The 18,903-nt window shown below is 25.6% G+C and overlaps 1 protein-coding gene across 1 annotated transcript in view; it reads right to left on the bottom strand.

The window, feature by feature from the left end:
- The window catches only part of LOC145291474 (putative ubiquitin carboxyl-terminal hydrolase MINDY-4), a 140,785-nt gene that overhangs the window by 34,059 nt on the left and 87,823 nt on the right, over positions 1–18,903 (bottom strand). Inside the window, exon 9 of the mRNA XM_080137350.1 lies at positions 129–227. Within this exon, the coding sequence (XP_079993476.1) occupies positions 129–227 (99 nt within the window). The remainder of the gene's footprint in view (positions 1–128; positions 228–18,903) is intronic.

Raw genomic sequence — 18,903 nt, 5'->3', positions numbered from 1 at the left:
TGGCAGTTTTCTACACCAATAGATTTGCTATCTGGTGAACCTGGCTCACTCAATCATTTTTTGTGTTAAAATTTCAAAGTAAAATTATTTGAAAGAAAATATGAAAAAAAAAAAAAAAGAATCCTTACAGAGCCACTGTGGCAGTTTTTTGATCTCCTGCGTGCCAGAACATCCGACTTAATGCTGCAGCCAAAGCATTCCGACAGTCTTCAGGACTCGGTTCTAAACTAAAAAAGAAAAGAAGCACAGTCTTAATTAGACGTTTTGAAATGAGGTTCACAATAATTATTTTTTAAAAGTATCGCATGTAGCATGAAAATGTATACAGGATGTCCAAAAGTCACAGGGTTGAATATCTTTTCATTTTATCATTGATGGTTATTTTTTTTCTCTATTTCAACTATTTTACAGATAATATTTTGGAAATTAAGTAGGGATAAGTATAGTATTGAACAATGTATGCAAGTTGTGAAATTGTTTTACCAAAATCATTATCTCTCATTATAGCAATGTCAAATGGCCACCACATTTCGCAGACTTGACTAGCCCGGACTTTTTCTTTGTGAGGATATCTTAAAGAAAGAGTCTATGTTAACAAACTCCAAACCTTGCAAGAATTGAAGGAAAACATCAGGAACGAAATAAGGGAGTTAAATCGCAATCTAGAGATTCTGCAATCTTTCATGAATAATGTTTTGGAAAGAGCACGAATATGCGAAACTGAAAATGGGCGACATTTAAAAAACATTATTTTTCAGAAATAAAGATTGTTTGAATTTTGCAATGTTTTTAAAAAATTCCCAATGTCTTAGTAAGATTGTGTTAAAATTACAGAAAAATGTCATCAAAAATAAAGAATCTGTTTAAGTTAAAACCCTTCAGTGACTTTTTGGACACCCTGTATTATATTAGTCTGTTTGTCTGTCTGTCCATTCTACTTTTTCTCAGAAACTACTGAATCGACCTAAGTGAAATTTTGTATGTACTTTTGTTATGATAAACTGCAACGAACTAAATACTATGGTATCAGTTCGATCCTAGTTAGAGATTAATAAGGATTAGTTATCACAATACCACATTTACTTTCGAGGTTTTACCAGAAACTATTCTGTCGATTTGATTTAAGGTGCAACAAACTAAGTATTATGGTATCAGTTCGATGCATAGTCAGAGATTAATAAAAAAATTCCTAGTTAATGCAAAAAATGAGTGAAAATTTAACTATATTCAACCATTAATTTTGCATAAAGCATTTATTCTCAATTAATATACAATTAATTTTACCTATTTTTATTGGGCTAAAAAGTCAAGTGTTAAAATGTTTTTAATTGGATTTTAGAAAAGTTCTTGTAGTACTTGATCCTATTTCATTTTTTATTTCAATAAATAATTGATGAATAGTAAATAAAAATAAATAAAAAGTATGCATATGTCCTCATCTTGGGTATTATCCTCACTAATCTTCATTAGGTGCATCATGTCAAACTTGGAAATCTGAACAGAATTTTTAATCCGTAGGGGGTAGCTTGCACTTGTTCTGATAGCTATGATCAGGAGGAAGTCTTAAGTAATTCATAAGTATATTCTTGGTATCGTCCATACTGTGGCTACATCGGCCGAAACGTTGTGAGACTAACATCCAAGATAAGAACAGCAATACAAACAATACAAATAGGAATCTTCATCTCAAAAATTCCCAAACATAAAAATAATTCATAAAACGAAATCCACTTTTATAATTATAGAGATTCGTATCATTTGGATTATTCAGATTACTGTTCTCTTCATTAGTGTTATTTTCACAACGTTTCGGCCGATGTAACCTCCAGCCTTTTTTCATGTATATCTTGTTGAACTTGGATATCTTTCTGTCTAAGAAATTAAAATACAGGTGATAATTAATAATGGTTTCTTGTAAATTAAGTTTTAAAAAAATTTTCTAAAATGTATTTTTTTTTTAATTTTTTATAGACAGTGAGTGAATACATTTAATTGGCAAAAATTGCTGGTTAAGAAAATAAATTACTCATTAACGTAATATAAATTCTAATTATTAAGTGCTTTTTTATTATATCGTTAAACTTCTCTATTATATTTGATTACTAACAGGGAGGGGTGGCGCCCAAACTTGCCCGTCATAAAATATACTGAAATATATTTAAATTCATACGGATTTTGTATTTATTCTTACAAAATCAATTCTTTGTTGAATATTATATAGTACCTAATATATAACCTATTAGTCTGGGTTCCCGGCGTTGCCCGGGTATTTGGAGGTGTGTGTTGAGATAAAAAAAAAAAAATTGGTAGTAGGCAGGCAGGCTTGAACCCATATCGCAAAGGAGGCAAAGAACATGAAAAAAAATGTGACGTCTTTGCTGTTGCGTCCATCGCCAAACCGGAAATGACATATGTTTAAATTAAGGCTGGTCAATCGAAAAGAGGGGATGACTTTTGAAAAAATCGACGAAAAAAGCACCCATCCTTGTAGAAAAACGCCCAGTTGAGGGTGAAGGAATTAATGTTTTTAGCCAATTTTCCGATATTTGTCATACAAAGGGTCGACATTCAAAATGATACCGATCTTATGAAAATCCGTCATATTTGTCGAAAGTTTTAGGCAGACATACAAACATACATACATACATACATTTAAACAGACAGGTGAGATTTATATTATAGACTAGCGAGGGGTACCCGGCGTTGCCCGAGTGTTTGTAGGGGTGTGTGATGTTAAATAAAAAAAGAAACCGGGGGGGGGGTAGGATCAAAGCCGAACCCCTGAGGCGAAGTTTGAAAATACAATCGGCCAGCCAGAAGTGAAAGATATTTGAAAGTCGTTGAGCGTTACGACGACGACGATGACGATGTAAGCATTGTTATAAGCGAAGTAAGAAAAGAAAACAACGTTTTAATTAAGGGGGGGGGGGTAAAGCACAAATTAAAACAGAAAAACGAACGAACGTTACGTGAAAAATGGCTTAAATAATACAGGGTTCAATATTTAAATGTAAAAAATCGAAAAAAAAAAAAAAAAGATCTCACACCACGATTCGAACCCAAAAAAGTTTTAAAATTAAACCACTTTTAGCTATGATTAGTTTTATGCATACACAAACTAATACAGATATGACGGCAAGTTAAGATTAACATTTTGCATTGCAACTTGCCGATTTCTGTACACCTTATTCATCCATCCAAACAAAGATTTTACTAATTATAAACCTTCCTTGGTGTATGATTACTATTTCCTGATAATTTCAATGTTATGCGATCAGTAGTTTAGGTGTTTATCAGTTAAATATTTGCACACAAACAGACACACACAGACATACATCTACTGTTTTATTTTTATAGAATAAATGAAATGTGAAATCTTTGCTAAATAACTCCAATAACGCAAAAAAAGATTCTACCTTTTTAGGCGATTACATGTGAGCACCCTAAAAAATGGAAAGTTGTGAAAGGTTTTTCAGACATGGAAAATCTCTGTTAAATTATCAAAACTAACCGATGCTTTTCCAACAAAGTTTACAATTGGTTAAAAAGTTTTTTATTATGAAACTGTAACAGCAATTAGATTGCATCTATTGTTAAGTGAAGAAAAAAAAAAGTTAATTTTATTGAAAAGGTTTTGATATTTTGGAAAATCGTCAGTGTCACAGAAATTAATGGCAAAATTAAGAAAAATGATCCTCTGAAAAAAGGTGATATCAAATGAAATCATCAAGTTAAATGATGAAGACCTTATATTTTTTCATAATTTTGAAGAAAAAAATGACATAATAAAAAACAATGAGAAACAAGCAAGGAAAAAATTAAATCATTAACAAATAATACTAGTTTAGCTATTGTTCATAGATATTTAATCGAATATTTGAATCAGATCACGGAAGGGGACTCTTGATTTCTATGAACTTCGACTGCAGTAAAATGAAACAAAAAGTATTAGATACTTCGCCTTACTGTTACGCATTAAAGAATCTTTATTTTTATTCTTTTATTTGCGGACTATTATCCTCATCTCTAGAGTTGTTGTTTCACGACGTTTCGGCCAACTATTCCTCTGGCCTTCATCATTCCACAAATAAATAAATAAAAATATATAAATTACTCATCTAAAAAATAATTACAATGATTAAAAAGAATATATTAAAGAATCTGTTTTTAAGTTATGGGAATCTTCTTCATATTGCAATATTTTTCTTCATGTTGCAATATTTTTGATTCATAATGGGGTATGGCCCCTCACAGTTGGGAGATTCTATTTATAAACGATGCTGCTAGGAACTGACGAATCAAACTAATTCACGTTCTGCTAACAACCAATCAGAAAGCAGAATTACTCTATAAAAATTAAACCTTTTTGTTTAGCAATCTTGCATATGTTTTCTTCGTGTTAACACAGGAAGAATCTTATGCTCTGTGGCCACAAAATTATAAAGTCAGGAACTTTTTTTTTTTTTTTTACATGTAGTTCACCACTTATCAAGGCCCAATGGCCACTCAGGGATAAGGGTTACTGTGTGTACAGTAATCAAAGGGATAGTGTAGCAATAGTATTGGAGAATTGGTAAGGTGTCATTACTTAGGGGGGGGGCGGTTCATCAGGAATTTGTTTGTGTTGGACTTGAAGACATCCAGGTTGAAGTCAGGAGGGAAACAGGCAAGCGGAACAGAGTTCCACAGGCGTGCAGTTCTAAGAAAGAAGCTTTGTTCATGGTATCTACGTTTTGATTTAGGCACAGATAAGGAGTGGAGAAAATTATTGATGGTGGTTTCAGCTAGTCGGGTGTTTTTTGAGAAAGATTGGCGAGGGGGGACCAGAGAATGGAGCTCAGACGAGCACCTGCCATGGAAGTAACGATAGAACAATGACAGGCTCGCTACGTCTCTTCTGTGGAAAAGAGGTTGCAGGGTAGAGAAAAGGGCATCCCCCACCAAGCCACAGAGTCTATTTTGTACTCCGTCAACTGTTCTGAAACTAAACATGGCTTCCAACTCAAGAACTGTCTACTGAGAACCACTCACCTCCAGGACTTGTATAGAACTAACCACCGGAAACTGTTCTGAAACTAAACATGGTTTCCACCTCAATAACTACGTTCAACAAGACGAGCCTTCGTTATCTTTTTGTCATTCATAAATTTTTCTGTTATCACCAATTTTGTTGATATACATTTTTGTCCAATGTCAGGCACACATTCATATAATTCATGAATTTTCATATTTTTCAATTCTTCTTTCCATTTACATCAATACCTTGTTCAGAAGTGAGCAAAACTGCGTGTTCCTTATAACTCCCTCTGTTACTTGAAGAAGGTCTCTTCATTAATCAACATAATCTCAGTTGATACAAAGAGGACTTTCATTCTCTGCTTCTTTTTTATGCTTGGGGAATCGATCATAGATTACTTGGAAAATTAAGACAGTATGTATTATCGGTGTTTGTGCAGAATAATGATTTCAAATTAGAGATTTCAAATAAATGCATATGTGCTATGCTGAAATTAGTAAATATCCCACAATTTACAAAAAAAATTATAGCATCTCCACTCTTGTGTGGGAGGGGGGGGAGTTCCTTCCTCATAGGCTCAGCCGTTTCAGAACCTATCTTTTGCAAATTTCACAGAAAGGTAATTTATATGTCTGGCAGTGTCCTTAGATATAGTTTTGTACAGAAATTTATCTGATATGTATGAAAAATCGAAAAGTCCAATCTTAAAAAATAGCTGCAAATCTGCATATTTTAAAACTAAACATTAATCAGAAGTGACTTTTCCAGGGCATTCATTGTCAAGCTCAAATATCAACTGAATGATATTGTAAACAAACACAGACGGAATTTGATGAATGACATTATCATTATTATTTTTTTATTTACTTATTTTATTTATTTATTTATTTTTTTTTTTGCAAACTAGTCCACCGGGCAAATTATTCCTTGTAATATATAAATAGGGGATTGATTCTATTATAATATATATATATATATATATATATATATATATATATATATATATATATATATATATATATATATATATATAATCTGCATCAATTAAAATATCATGTTTAAGTGTATTGTACAACTGGGCAATGCCGGGCGTCCAACTAGTAGAAAAATAATTATAAGTAAAAATAAAATTGTAAATATTATGGGATTATAGAGATTCATCATCTTTGTTACTGTAAAAGAGTTCTTAAGATCCAGGGGAAGTAACTGCAGTCCATGATTTTTGACACTTCCGTATGCCAAACCGATTTGCTTTCTTTGCTTTCAATTAAAATCCACCATTAAAAAAAAAATGGTGGACCTCTAATATTTATTTTTTATTTTATTTTATCTATTTATCTTTTTATATATAAAAAAATAATTCTAGCAGATCTTTTACTTGATCAATTCTTTTTAATTTTTACTAATTTTGACATGCCACGTAAGTACGTGATAATGTTTTGCCCTAAAATGCACTTATTTGAAATCCGTCTCTTCTGTACAAGCACCACATTATCATGTGAAAAATAAGTATTTTCTTCATCTTCTGTCAAACATTTTTTGTAAGAATAAACACAATTTTTTCTCTAAACATTATTTTGTTCATAAAACATTTGATTCTTTTAAAATGTTCAACTTGCTTCCTGGTTGTATCACGTCATTATATTTCTATAATCAGGTGAAACAATCTTAAAACAAACCGACTTTTTAATGTCGGATTCATGACAAATAAATTGATTTTTTTTTTATACATTTTTTTTCTTTTTACATTTGATTTTATAGAAAATAAGTCAATAATTGTAAACAGCTTCCTAATAATATGTATAGATGCTAATTAACTAATTACTTAGCATTGCTAAAAAAATTCCTTACTAAAACCTTTTTGCAGTAATTATTATTTAGTAGTAATTTTGGTTTCTACATGTCTGCCCTCAGTCAAGAACAACAGTTGCATGTTCGACAGGCCTGTTATAGGTGTCACCATCATTGGTACTCAATCCACACCATGGCAATAGGCAGTCATTGTCAAATTATGATACTGAAATTGGTGTTAAAGGTTAATATTAATTTGTTTGATTAAAATTTGTATGCATTAATTATGAAAATTATATATATATATATATATATATATATATATATATATATATATATATATAAGTAACTTTGTGTGTGGAGGGGATGCATGTGCGGTACGGTCTCTACTAAACTACTCTGTCAATTCTTCGTCTACAGACTTGAAACTGGATATATAGGAGATTCGGTCTTGTAGAACAAATTCGATTTGGTTTTTAGTAAAATTATCTGGCTAAGTGATCAAAATTGAAAAACTGGAACTTTGCCAGTTTAAAAAGGACTAAAGTACTCCTCTATGCATGCACAAATATGCATTTATTTGTTTAAGTTGGTTAACTTGTAAAGTTCTGATATGCACTAGCTCAGATGGTAGTGAATACCATTGGGGTGCTAGATTTTTGGTTTCGATTCTAGATGATGGCACCCATGTCATTTATTTATTTATGTTTTTAAACTTTTGAACTTGCTACTATAGATTGGGTGCAATATAATAATCAATAGAGTATTGGCTCTAAAATAATAAATACAAAATATGCGTGAATAAAAAAAATTATATTTAAGCTTTGTGACCAGATAAGACCAGGCAGCATACTAGTGTGTTAAAAAATAAGCCAACAAATTATTTTTGCTACGAAGTGTAAAAACAGAATTTTCGTTTCGAATTCTTAAAAAATAAAGTTGAAGTTAAACTTTGAAAGGTTATCGGAATATTGAAAAGTTCATCAAAAATATTGTGAAAGTTTGAATCATCAAAACCTGATCATTTACGAAGAGTATCATTTTTGAAATTTCGAAAAGGTCATCTTACAAATATGGAAAGGACGAGTGCAAAAGGGTCAGCAGGACAAGCCCAAACAACATCTGTAATATTCATGTTGCTTCATGTTGAAATTTGTGAAATGCAATAATTTTTTAAAGTATCGTTTAGAATTATTAAAAAGTTAAACTCTAAAAGGTTAGATTACTAGCACCGAAACGACGGGGTCAAAAGGTCAGTACAATATACAAAAACGACACCTGTAATATTCTAGGTCTTAAAATTTGAATTATTAAAATGTTGCAATGCCCCGCCCTACAGCTAAGATGTTTTGATTTGCTAACCAATCAAATGTGAGGAGTACAATATAAGACTACTGGTTAGGCATTTTTATTAACTGTGTTGTCCAATCAGGGTTTGCACCTCCCATAAACGGGGACACCGAAAAGGGGAAATTGCAAATGGAAGTTTGTTTCTATTGCTACTGTTCATGGCTACATTCTTGCCTTGTCATACTTGTCATATCTTGGTGTGGCATTCAACAAGAACAGGTTAATGCCTTCCTTGCACGAGTGGAACACCACATTCTTCAGCACACCCAGGTACACTGTGGTGTTGACTTTCAAACCGACTTCCAAGATGTGAAGTGGCATGATCTATATTTGACAACCACTGTCATTATAGCACTTTGCATTATCATTGCATCAATTTCTTTGCTGATTTGGTAATGCTGCTTGATGCAAAGCACGAAAACATTCACATCAAGTTTGATATAGATATTTGATATAGATAAAGCACGAAAACATTCACATCAACCAATTGATGCAAAGCACGAAAACATTCTCCTCTCGTTTTTTATTCACATCAACCACTTGATGCAAAGCACGAAAACATTCTCCTCTCGTTTTTTATTCACATCAACCACTTGATGCAAAGCAAGAAAACATTCTCCTCTCGTTTTTTATTCACATCAACCACTTGATGCAAAGCAAGAAAACATTCTCCTCTCGTTTTTTATTCACATCAACCACTTGATGCAAAGCAAGAAAACATTCTCCTCTCGTTTTTTATTCACATCAACCACTTGATGCAAAGCAAGAAAACATTCTCCTCTCGTTTTTTATTCACATCAACCACTCGCACAAAATTCCTGTGGAAACTACCTCTACAGGTTTTGTACAGATTTTCAGTGTCCATTTTCAAGGACTTTTCAATGTTTTTCAAGGCCTTCTCCAGACAAAATTCAAGTTTTCAAAACAAAATTTGATATATAAACAATGATATAATAAACCAAAAAACTTTATAATTGACAATAGCGAAAGTCATTTTATTTTATCTCTTTATTTCATGAAGTAGTTTTAAAGGTAATACAGTTATTTACATGAAGTTCTCTAACACGCAACAAAACTGGTCATTTTTTATTTATTTATTTATTTATGAACTGTTATCCTCATCTTCAAAGTTGTTGTTTCACGACGTTTTGGCCATCTATTCCTCTGGCCTTCATCAGGCAGTTAACTGTGATGGGATAAGAATGCCGAGTCTCGTAACTGTATTCTCAGTAACCACTGCTTTCCATAGTTTTTGTTGTCTCACCACGGTTTTGGCCAATTAATCCTCTGGCCAACTTTGACGAAGGTCAGAGGAATAGTTGGCCGAAACGTCATGAAACAACAACTATGAAGATAAGAATAACAGTGGTCAAATAAATAAAAATATACAAATTACTCATCACAAAGGATTCTAATAATAAAATAATATACCATTCGACGATGAACCTGACGATGAAAGACCAGATAAGAACAAAACAATTCTTGGATTTATAAATCCAAAAAATCCAACCTTGATCATCCTTTCCACAATGGATAGACACATTGAATCTCTACAGTTCCAGATGAGCATTGTCTGAAGATAGCGGTTTCGATCCTACCCAAAGTCGGCCAGAGAATTAGTTGACCAAAAACATGGTGAGACGAAAGCTATGGAAGGCATACTGAGGATACAGTTAAGAGACTCAGCATTCCTATCTCGTTGCGGTTAACCACCTGATGAAGGCCAGAGGAATAGTTGGCCGAAACGTCGTGAAATAACAACTATGGTTTGGTTAGGTTGTTTTTGTTTTACGGCATATCAACCCTTTTCAGGTTATTTAATGCCGAATCCAGTGATTTTGAAGAAAAAAGTTTTAATAGAATATGTTGGTTTTTTTTTCAATTCGGTTTCTATTTAACCTATAGTTAGGACTCTAACAGGTACTACCACTCCAGGTCAGAGTGGACCTGGGAGTAACGACAATTAAGGGTGGCTCCACACTTCCCAAAGCCCGCAAGCTGGGGCCTCACCATCGGATATAGTTTAAGGTTATCAACTATGAAGATGAGGATAACAGTCCGCAAATAAATAAATAAATATAAAAATTACTCATCTGAAAGGATTCCAATAATAAAATAATAGAACTGGTCAACTATTTACTTATTTGTTTAGTTCCAGCCAAGGCAAAAGTCAAAATTCAAAGACTTTTCAAACTTATCAAAATTATTTCAAATAACAGAATTAATTATAACTAATTAATCATGTACATTATTACCTGATAATCTCTTGCTTTCAACTGAAATTACATCCGAGTAATTTCAACAGCACAAAAATGAAAAAAAAATAAAAAATTAAATAATTACAAGACATTGTGATTAAAGTCATCTTTTTTTTTATAAATAATTCTACCGCTTCATAAGTTTTGGTTTCAGTTTCGAATATAGCTGAAGGAACTCAAGTTTATATATATATATATATATCATGATTCTTTGAAAGGTACAAAATTTATATATCGCAATCATGAAGGGAAGACTTAAATTCATGATTAAAAATGTTTAAAATAAAGTCAACAGGGTGAAGAGAAGAGAAGAAAAAAATTGGGGATTCAGCTGACTAATTTCGCCCTCGCTTTCTCAAAGCTGTATCGAAGGATTTGTTTTGGAAAAACAAAACGAGTGGGAATCGAAAATATGTACGAATAAAATTACATTGCGTTTTCAACATTTTAATAAAATGTACAATTCCCTGTCAGATTTTAATTTTCTTCTGAAAAAAAAAAAAAAAAAAAAAAGAAGATAAATCTCTTCGTCAACAAAAGTTATTTCCCGAGCATCAGTGCTATACTCTACATAAATGCCATTTTCTCACCCCCACCCTCGTTTTGGGGGAGAATGGGTTGTTTTGTCTATGGCATATCAACCATTTTTCCCTAATTTAATGTGGAATTCAGTCATTTTGGCATTCTTAAATATTTATAGATAAATTTATTTTTCCGGTATATCTTCTGTAGATAAATTGCAAATGATAGATGCATAATCAACACTACCACTCCAAGATGATCTCGCACTCTCCAAAGCTTTCAAATTATTAAACAGAATTGCGAAAATGAGGCCGCACCAACAGATGTAGTTTAAGGTCATACCGAGTAACATATTTGAGTATATGGAGTTTCAGTAGTTGATAGGGTTGAGAAGTAGGATAGGCAGGAAGGAAAAGTTAATAAAATACATAGAAAGGTGTGCTGGGGTAATGTGCTGCGAATTTAATTTTTCTAGAAGCAGTTTACTGTAAGGTAACTTTTAATTCTATAATAAAAAAAGAGGCTTTAACAAAAATGTGTCAATGTGATTTAGAAATAAATTTTCATGAAAGTTTTTTTATGAAATATCAACTATCAATGAGTTATTTAATGCTAAATCAGTGATTGTCTCCATATTAAAAAAATAAAAAAAAATTTTAAATATGTAAAATGTACATACCCGTGACGAAAAAAAAATATCATATTCCAAAAATCACATAAATTTATAAAATAGTTTTAGTTTTATAAAACAATTTTTAATCAATTAATAGGAGTTCAAAGACATTACAACAAAAATCTCGCAAGTTTGAATTCTGTTGAGTTATCTCCCTTTTTGTTGAAACTTTTCAAGATGACAGGGATAAATAGTCACTCTGCAGTTAGCCATAAAATTTGATTTTGTTTAAAAATAAAACTACTAGATTAATTTACGTGATTTTTGGAATGCATATGTCCTTTCCATCATGGGTACGTACATCAGAGACTTTTCTTTATGCTTGTTTTTTAATATAGGAAGAATTCTGAACAAGCATCGCCAAATCAAATTGTCAGAAAAGCTTCTATAGGTGGGAACATTATTTATTCATTTACTTATTCTTTAAAGATAGTTTAAGTTAAATTTTATCAAAAAGTCTCATTACTTTTATGAGGTTTTCCTCGAGGTTAGTGATTTAAAAATCTTTTTTTTTAAGTTGGCTTATTAAGTAATTAAGAGCTATTTAATATTGAATCCACTTGTTTTAATAATTTTTTCTTTTTTCAAATATTTATTCATGAAGTTTGTTTTTCATATTATTTAGATTAATGTTTAATGTAATATTATTTAGGTTAATATTTAATGTAATATTATTTAGGTTAATATTTAATGTAATATTATTTAGGTTAATATTTAATGTAATATTATTTAGGTTAATATTTAATGTAATATTATTTAGGTTAATATTTAATGTAATATTATTTAGGTTAATATTTAATGTAATATTATTTAGGTTAATATTTAATGTAATATTATTTAGGTTAATATTTAATGTAATATTATTTAGGTTAATATTTAATGTAATATTATTTAGGTTAATATTTAATGTAATATTATTTAGGTTAATATTTAATGTAATATCATTTAGGTTAATGTTTAATGTAATATTATTTAGGTTAATGTTTAATGTAATATTATTTAGGTTAATGTTTAATGTAATATTATTTAGGTTGATGTTTAATGTAATATTATTTAGGTTGATGTTTAATGTAATATCATTTAGGTTAATATTTAATGTAATATTATTTAGGTTAATATTTAATGTAATATTATTTAGGTTAATATTTAATGTAATATTATTTAGGTTAATATTTAATGTAATATCATTTAGGTTGATGTTTAATGTAATATTATTTAGGTTAATATTTAATGTAATATTATTTAGGTCAATATTTAATGTAATATTATTTAGGTTAATGTTTAATGTAATATTATTTAGGTCAATATTTAATGTAATATTATTTAGGTTAATGTTTAATGTAATATTATTTAGGTTAATGTTTAATGTAATATTATTTAGGTCAATATTTAATGTAATATTATTTAGGTCAATATTTAATGTAATATTATTTAGGTCAATATTTAATGTAATATTATTTAGGTTGATGTTTAATGTAATATTATTTAGGTTAATGTTTAATGTAATATTATTTAGGTTAATGTTTAATGTAATATTATTTAGGTCAATATTTAATGTAATATTATTTAGGTTAATGTTTAATGTAATATTATTTAGGTTAATATTTAATGTAATATTATTTAGGTTAATGTTTAATGTAATATTATTTAGGTTAATATTTAATGTAATATTATTTAGGTTAATGTTTAATGTAATATTATTTAGGTTAATGTTTAATGTAATATTATTTAGGTTAATGTTTAATGTAATATTATTTAGGTCAATATTTAATGTAATATTATTTAGGTTAATGTTTAATGTAATATTATTTAGGTTAATATTTAATGTAATATTATTTAGGTTAATGTTTAATGTAATATTATTTAGGTTAATATTTAATGTAATATTATTTAGGTTAATGTTTAATGTAATATTATTTAGGTTAATATTTAATGTAATATTATTTAGGTTAATGTTTAATGTAATATTATTTAGGTTGATGTTTAATGTAATATTATTTAGGTTAATGTTTAATGTAATATTATTTAGGTTAATGTTTAATGTAATATTATTTAGGTCAATATTTAATGTAATATTATTTAGGTTAATGTTTAATGTAATATTATTTAGGTTAATATTTAATGTAATATTATTTAGGTTAATGTTTAATGTAATATTATTTAGGTCAATATTTAATGTAATATTATTTAGGTTAATGTTTAATGTAATATTATTTAGGTTAATATTTAATGTAATATTATTTAGGTTAATGTTTAATGTAATATTATTTAGGTTAATGTTTAATGTAATATTATTTAGGTTAATGTTTAATGTAATATTATTTAGGTCAATATTTAATGTAATATTATTTAGGTTAATGTTTAATGTAATATTATTTAGGTTAATGTTTAATGTAATATTATTTAGGTTAATGTTTAATGTAATATTATTTAGGTCAATATTTAATGTAATATTATTTAGGTCAATATTTAATGTAATATTATTTAGGTTAATGTTTAATGTAATATTATTTAGGTCAATATTTAATGTAATATTATTTAGGTCAATATTTAATGTAATATTATTTAGGTCAATATTTAATGTAATATTATTTAGGTTAATGTTTAATGTAATATTATTTAGGTTAATGTTTAATGTAATATTATTTAGGTTAATGTTTAATGTAATATTATTTAGGTCAATATTTAATGTAATATTATTTAGGTCAATATTTAATGTAATATTATTTAGGTTAATATTTAATGTAATATTATTTAGGTCAATATTTAATGTAATATTATTTAGGTTAATATTTAATGTAATATTATTTAGGTTAATGTTTAATGTAATATTATTTAGGTTAATGTTTAATGTAATATTATTTAGGTTAATGTTTAATGTAATATTATTTAGGTCAATATTTAATGTAATATTATTTAGGTTAATATTTAATGTAATATTATTTAGGTTAATGTTTAATGTAATATTATTTAGGTTAATGTTTAATGTAATATTATTTAGGTTAATGTTTAATGTAATATTATTTAGGTTAATATTTAATGTAATATTATTTAGGTCAATATTTAATGTAATATTATTTAGGTTAATATTTAATGTAATATTATTTAGGTTAATGTTTAATGTAATATTATTTAGGTTAATGTTTAATGTAATATTATTTAGGTTAATATTTAATGTAATATTATTTAGGTCAATATTTAATGTAATATTATTTAGGTTAATATTTAATGTAATATTATTTAGGTTAATGTTTAATGTAATATTATTTAGGTTAATGTTTAATGTAATATTATTTAGGTTAATGTTTAATGTAATATTATTTAGGTCAATATTTAATGTAATATTATTTAGGTTAATGTTTAATGTAATATTATTTAGGTTAATGTTTAATGTAATATTATTTAGGTTAATGTTTAATGTAATATTATTTAGGTCAATATTTAATGTAATATTATTTAGGTTAATGTTTAATGTAATATTATTTAGGTTAATGTTTAATGTAATATTATTTAGGTTAATGTTTAATGTAATATTATTTAGGTCAATATTTAATGTAATATTATTTAGGTCAATATTTAATGTAATATTATTTAGGTTAATGTTTAATGTAATATTATTTAGGTCAATATTTAATGTAATATTATTTAGGTCAATATTTAATGTAATATTATTTAGGTTAATATTTAATGTAATATTATTTAGGTTAATGTTTAATGTAATATTATTTAGGTTAATGTTTAATGTAATATTATTTAGGTTAATGTTTAATGTAATATTATTTAGGTCAATATTTAATGTAATATTATTTAGGTCAATATTTAATGTAATATTATTTAGGTTAATATTTAATGTAATATTATTTAGGTCAATATTTAATGTAATATTATTTAGGTTAATATTTAATGTAATATTATTTAGGTTAATGTTTAATGTAATATTATTTAGGTTAATGTTTAATGTAATATTATTTAGGTTAATGTTTAATGTAATATTATTTAGGTCAATATTTAATGTAATATTATTTAGGTTAATGTTTAATGTAATATTATTTAGGTTAATGTTTAATGTAATATTATTTAGGTTAATGTTTAATGTAATATTATTTAGGTCAATATTTAATGTAATATTATTTAGGTCAATATTTAATGTAATATTATTTAGGTTAATGTTTAATGTAATATTATTTAGGTTAATGTTTAATGTAATATTATTTAGGTTAATGTTTAATGTAATATTATTTAGGTCAATATTTAATGTAATATTATTTAGGTCAATATTTAATGTAATATTATTTAGGTCAATATTTAATGTAATATTATTTAGGTTAATATTTAATGTAATATTATTTAGGTCAATATTTAATGTAATATTATTTAGGTTAATATTTAATGTAATATTATTTAGGTTAATGTTTAATGTAATATTATTTAGGTTAATGTTTAATGTAATATTATTTAGGTTAATGTTTAATGTAATATTATTTAGGTCAATATTTAATGTAATATTATTTAGGTTAATGTTTAATGTAATATTATTTAGGTTAATGTTTAATGTAATATTATTTAGGTTAATGTTTAATGTAATATTATTTAGGTCAATATTTAATGTAATATTATTTAGATTAATGTTTAATGTAATATTATTTAGGTCAATATTTAATGTAATATTATTTAGGTCAATATTAAATGTAATATTATTTAGGTTAATGTTTAATGTAATATTATTTAGGTCAATATTTAATGTAATATTATTTAGATTAATGTTTAATGTAATATTATTTAGGTTGATGTTTAATGTAATATTATTTAGGTCAATATTTAATGTAATATTATTTAGGTTAATATTTAATGTAATATTATTTAGGTTAATGTTTAATGTAATATTATTTAGGTTGATGTTTAATGTAATATTATTTAGGTCAATATTTAATGTAATATTATTTAGGTCAATATTTAATGTAATATTATTTAGATTAATGTTTAATGTAATATTATTTAGGTTAATATTTAATGTAATATTATTTAGGTCAATATTTAATGTAATATTATTTAGGTCAATATTTAATGTAATATTATTTAGGTCAATATTTAATGTAATATTATTTAGGTTAATGTTTAATGTAATATTATTTAGGTTAATGTTTAATGTAATATTATTTAGGTTAATGTTTAATGTAATATTATTTAGGTTAATGTTTAATGTAATATTATTTAGGTCAATATTTAATGTAATATTATTTAGGTCAATATTTAATGTAATATTATTTAGGTTAATGTTTAATGTAATATTATTTAGGTTAATGTTTAATGTAATATTATTTAGGTTAATATTTAATGTAATATTATTTAGGTTAATATTTAATGTAATATTATTTAGGTCAATATTTAATGTAATATTATTTAGGTCAATATTTAATGTAATATTATTTAGGTCAATATTTAATGTAATATTATTTAGGTTAATATTTAATGTAATATTATTTAGGTCAATATTTAATGTAATATTATTTAGGTTAATGTTTAATGTAATATTATTTAGGTTAATATTTAATGTAATATTATTTAGGTCAATATTTAATGTAATATTATTTAGGTCAATATTTAATGTAATATTATTTAGGTTAATGTTTAATGTAATATTATTTAGGTTAATGTTTAATGTAATATTATTTAGGTTAATATTTAATGTAATATTATTTAGGTTAATGTTTAATGTAATATTATTTAGGTCAATATTTAATGTAATATTATTTAGGTTAATGTTTAATGTAATATTATTTAGGTTAATGTTTAATGTAATATTATTTAGGTTACTGTTTAATGTAATATTATTTAGGTTAATGTTTAATGTAATATTATTTAGGTTAATGTTTAATGTAATATTATTTAGGTTGATGTTTAATGTAATATTATTTAGGTCAATATTTAATGTAATATTATTTAGGTTAATGTTTAATGTAATATTATTTAGGTTAATGTTTAATGTAATATTATTTAGGTTAATGTTTAATGTAATATTATTTAGGTTAATGTTTAATGTAATATTATTTAGGTTAATGTTTAATGTAATATTATTTAGGTGGATGTTTAATGTAATATTATTTAGGTTAATATTTAATGTAATATTATTTAGGTTAATGTTTAATGTAATATTATTTAGGTTAATGTTTAATGTAATATTATTTAGGTTAATGTTTAATGTAATATTATTTAGGTTAATGTTTAATGTCATATTATTTAGGTGGATGTTTAATGTAATATTATTTAGGTTAATATTTAATGTAATATTATTTAGGTTAATGTTTAATGTAATATTATTTAGGTTAATGTTTAATGTAATATTATTTAGGTTAATATTTAATGTAATATAATTAAGGTTAATATTTAATGTAATATTATTTAGGTTAATATTTAATGTAATATAATTAAGGTTAATGTTTAATGTAATATTATTTAGGTTAATGTTTAATGTAATATAATTAAGGTTAATGTTTAATGTAATATTATTTAGGTTAATGTTTAATGTAATATTATTTAGGTTAATATTTAATGTAATATTATTTAGGTTAATATTTAATGTAATATTATTTAGGTCAATATTTAATGTAATATTATTTAGGTTAATGTTTAATGTAATATTATTTAGGTTAATGTTTAATGTAATATTATTTAGGTTGATGTTTAATGTAATATTATTTAGGTTACTGTTTAATGTAATATTATTTAGGTTAATGTTTAATGTAATATTATTTAGGTTAATGTTTAATGTAATATTATTTAGGTTACTGTTTAATGTAATATTATTTAGGTTAATGTTTAATGTAATATTATTTAGGTTAATGTTTAATGTAATATTATTTAGGTCAATATTTAATGTAATATTATTTAGGTCAATATTTAATGTAATATTATTTAGGTCAATATTTAATGTAATATTATTTAGGTTAATGTTTAATGTAATATTATTTAGGTTAATATTTAATGTAATATTATTTAGGTCAATATTTAATGTAATATTATTTAGGTTAATGTTTAATGTAATATTATTTAGGTTAATGTTTAATGTAATATTATTTAGGTTAATATTTAATGTAATATTATTTAGGTCAATATTTAATGTAATATTATTTAGGTTAATGTTTAATGTAATATTATTTAGGTTAATGTTTAATGTAATATTATTTAGGTCAATATTTAATGTAATATTATTTAGGTCAATATTTAATGTAATATTATTTAGGTCAATATTTAATGTAATATTATTTAGGTTAATGTTTAATGTAATATTATTT

The sequence above is a fragment of the Euprymna scolopes genome, chromosome 12, assembly GCF_053919585.1.
Source record: "Euprymna scolopes isolate OS-2025 chromosome 12, ASM5391958v1, whole genome shotgun sequence".
Taxonomy (NCBI): Eukaryota; Metazoa; Mollusca; class Cephalopoda; order Sepiida; family Sepiolidae; genus Euprymna; species Euprymna scolopes.
Note: the sequence above shows the minus strand (reverse complement) of the source record. Positions and strands in the feature narration are given on the sequence as shown.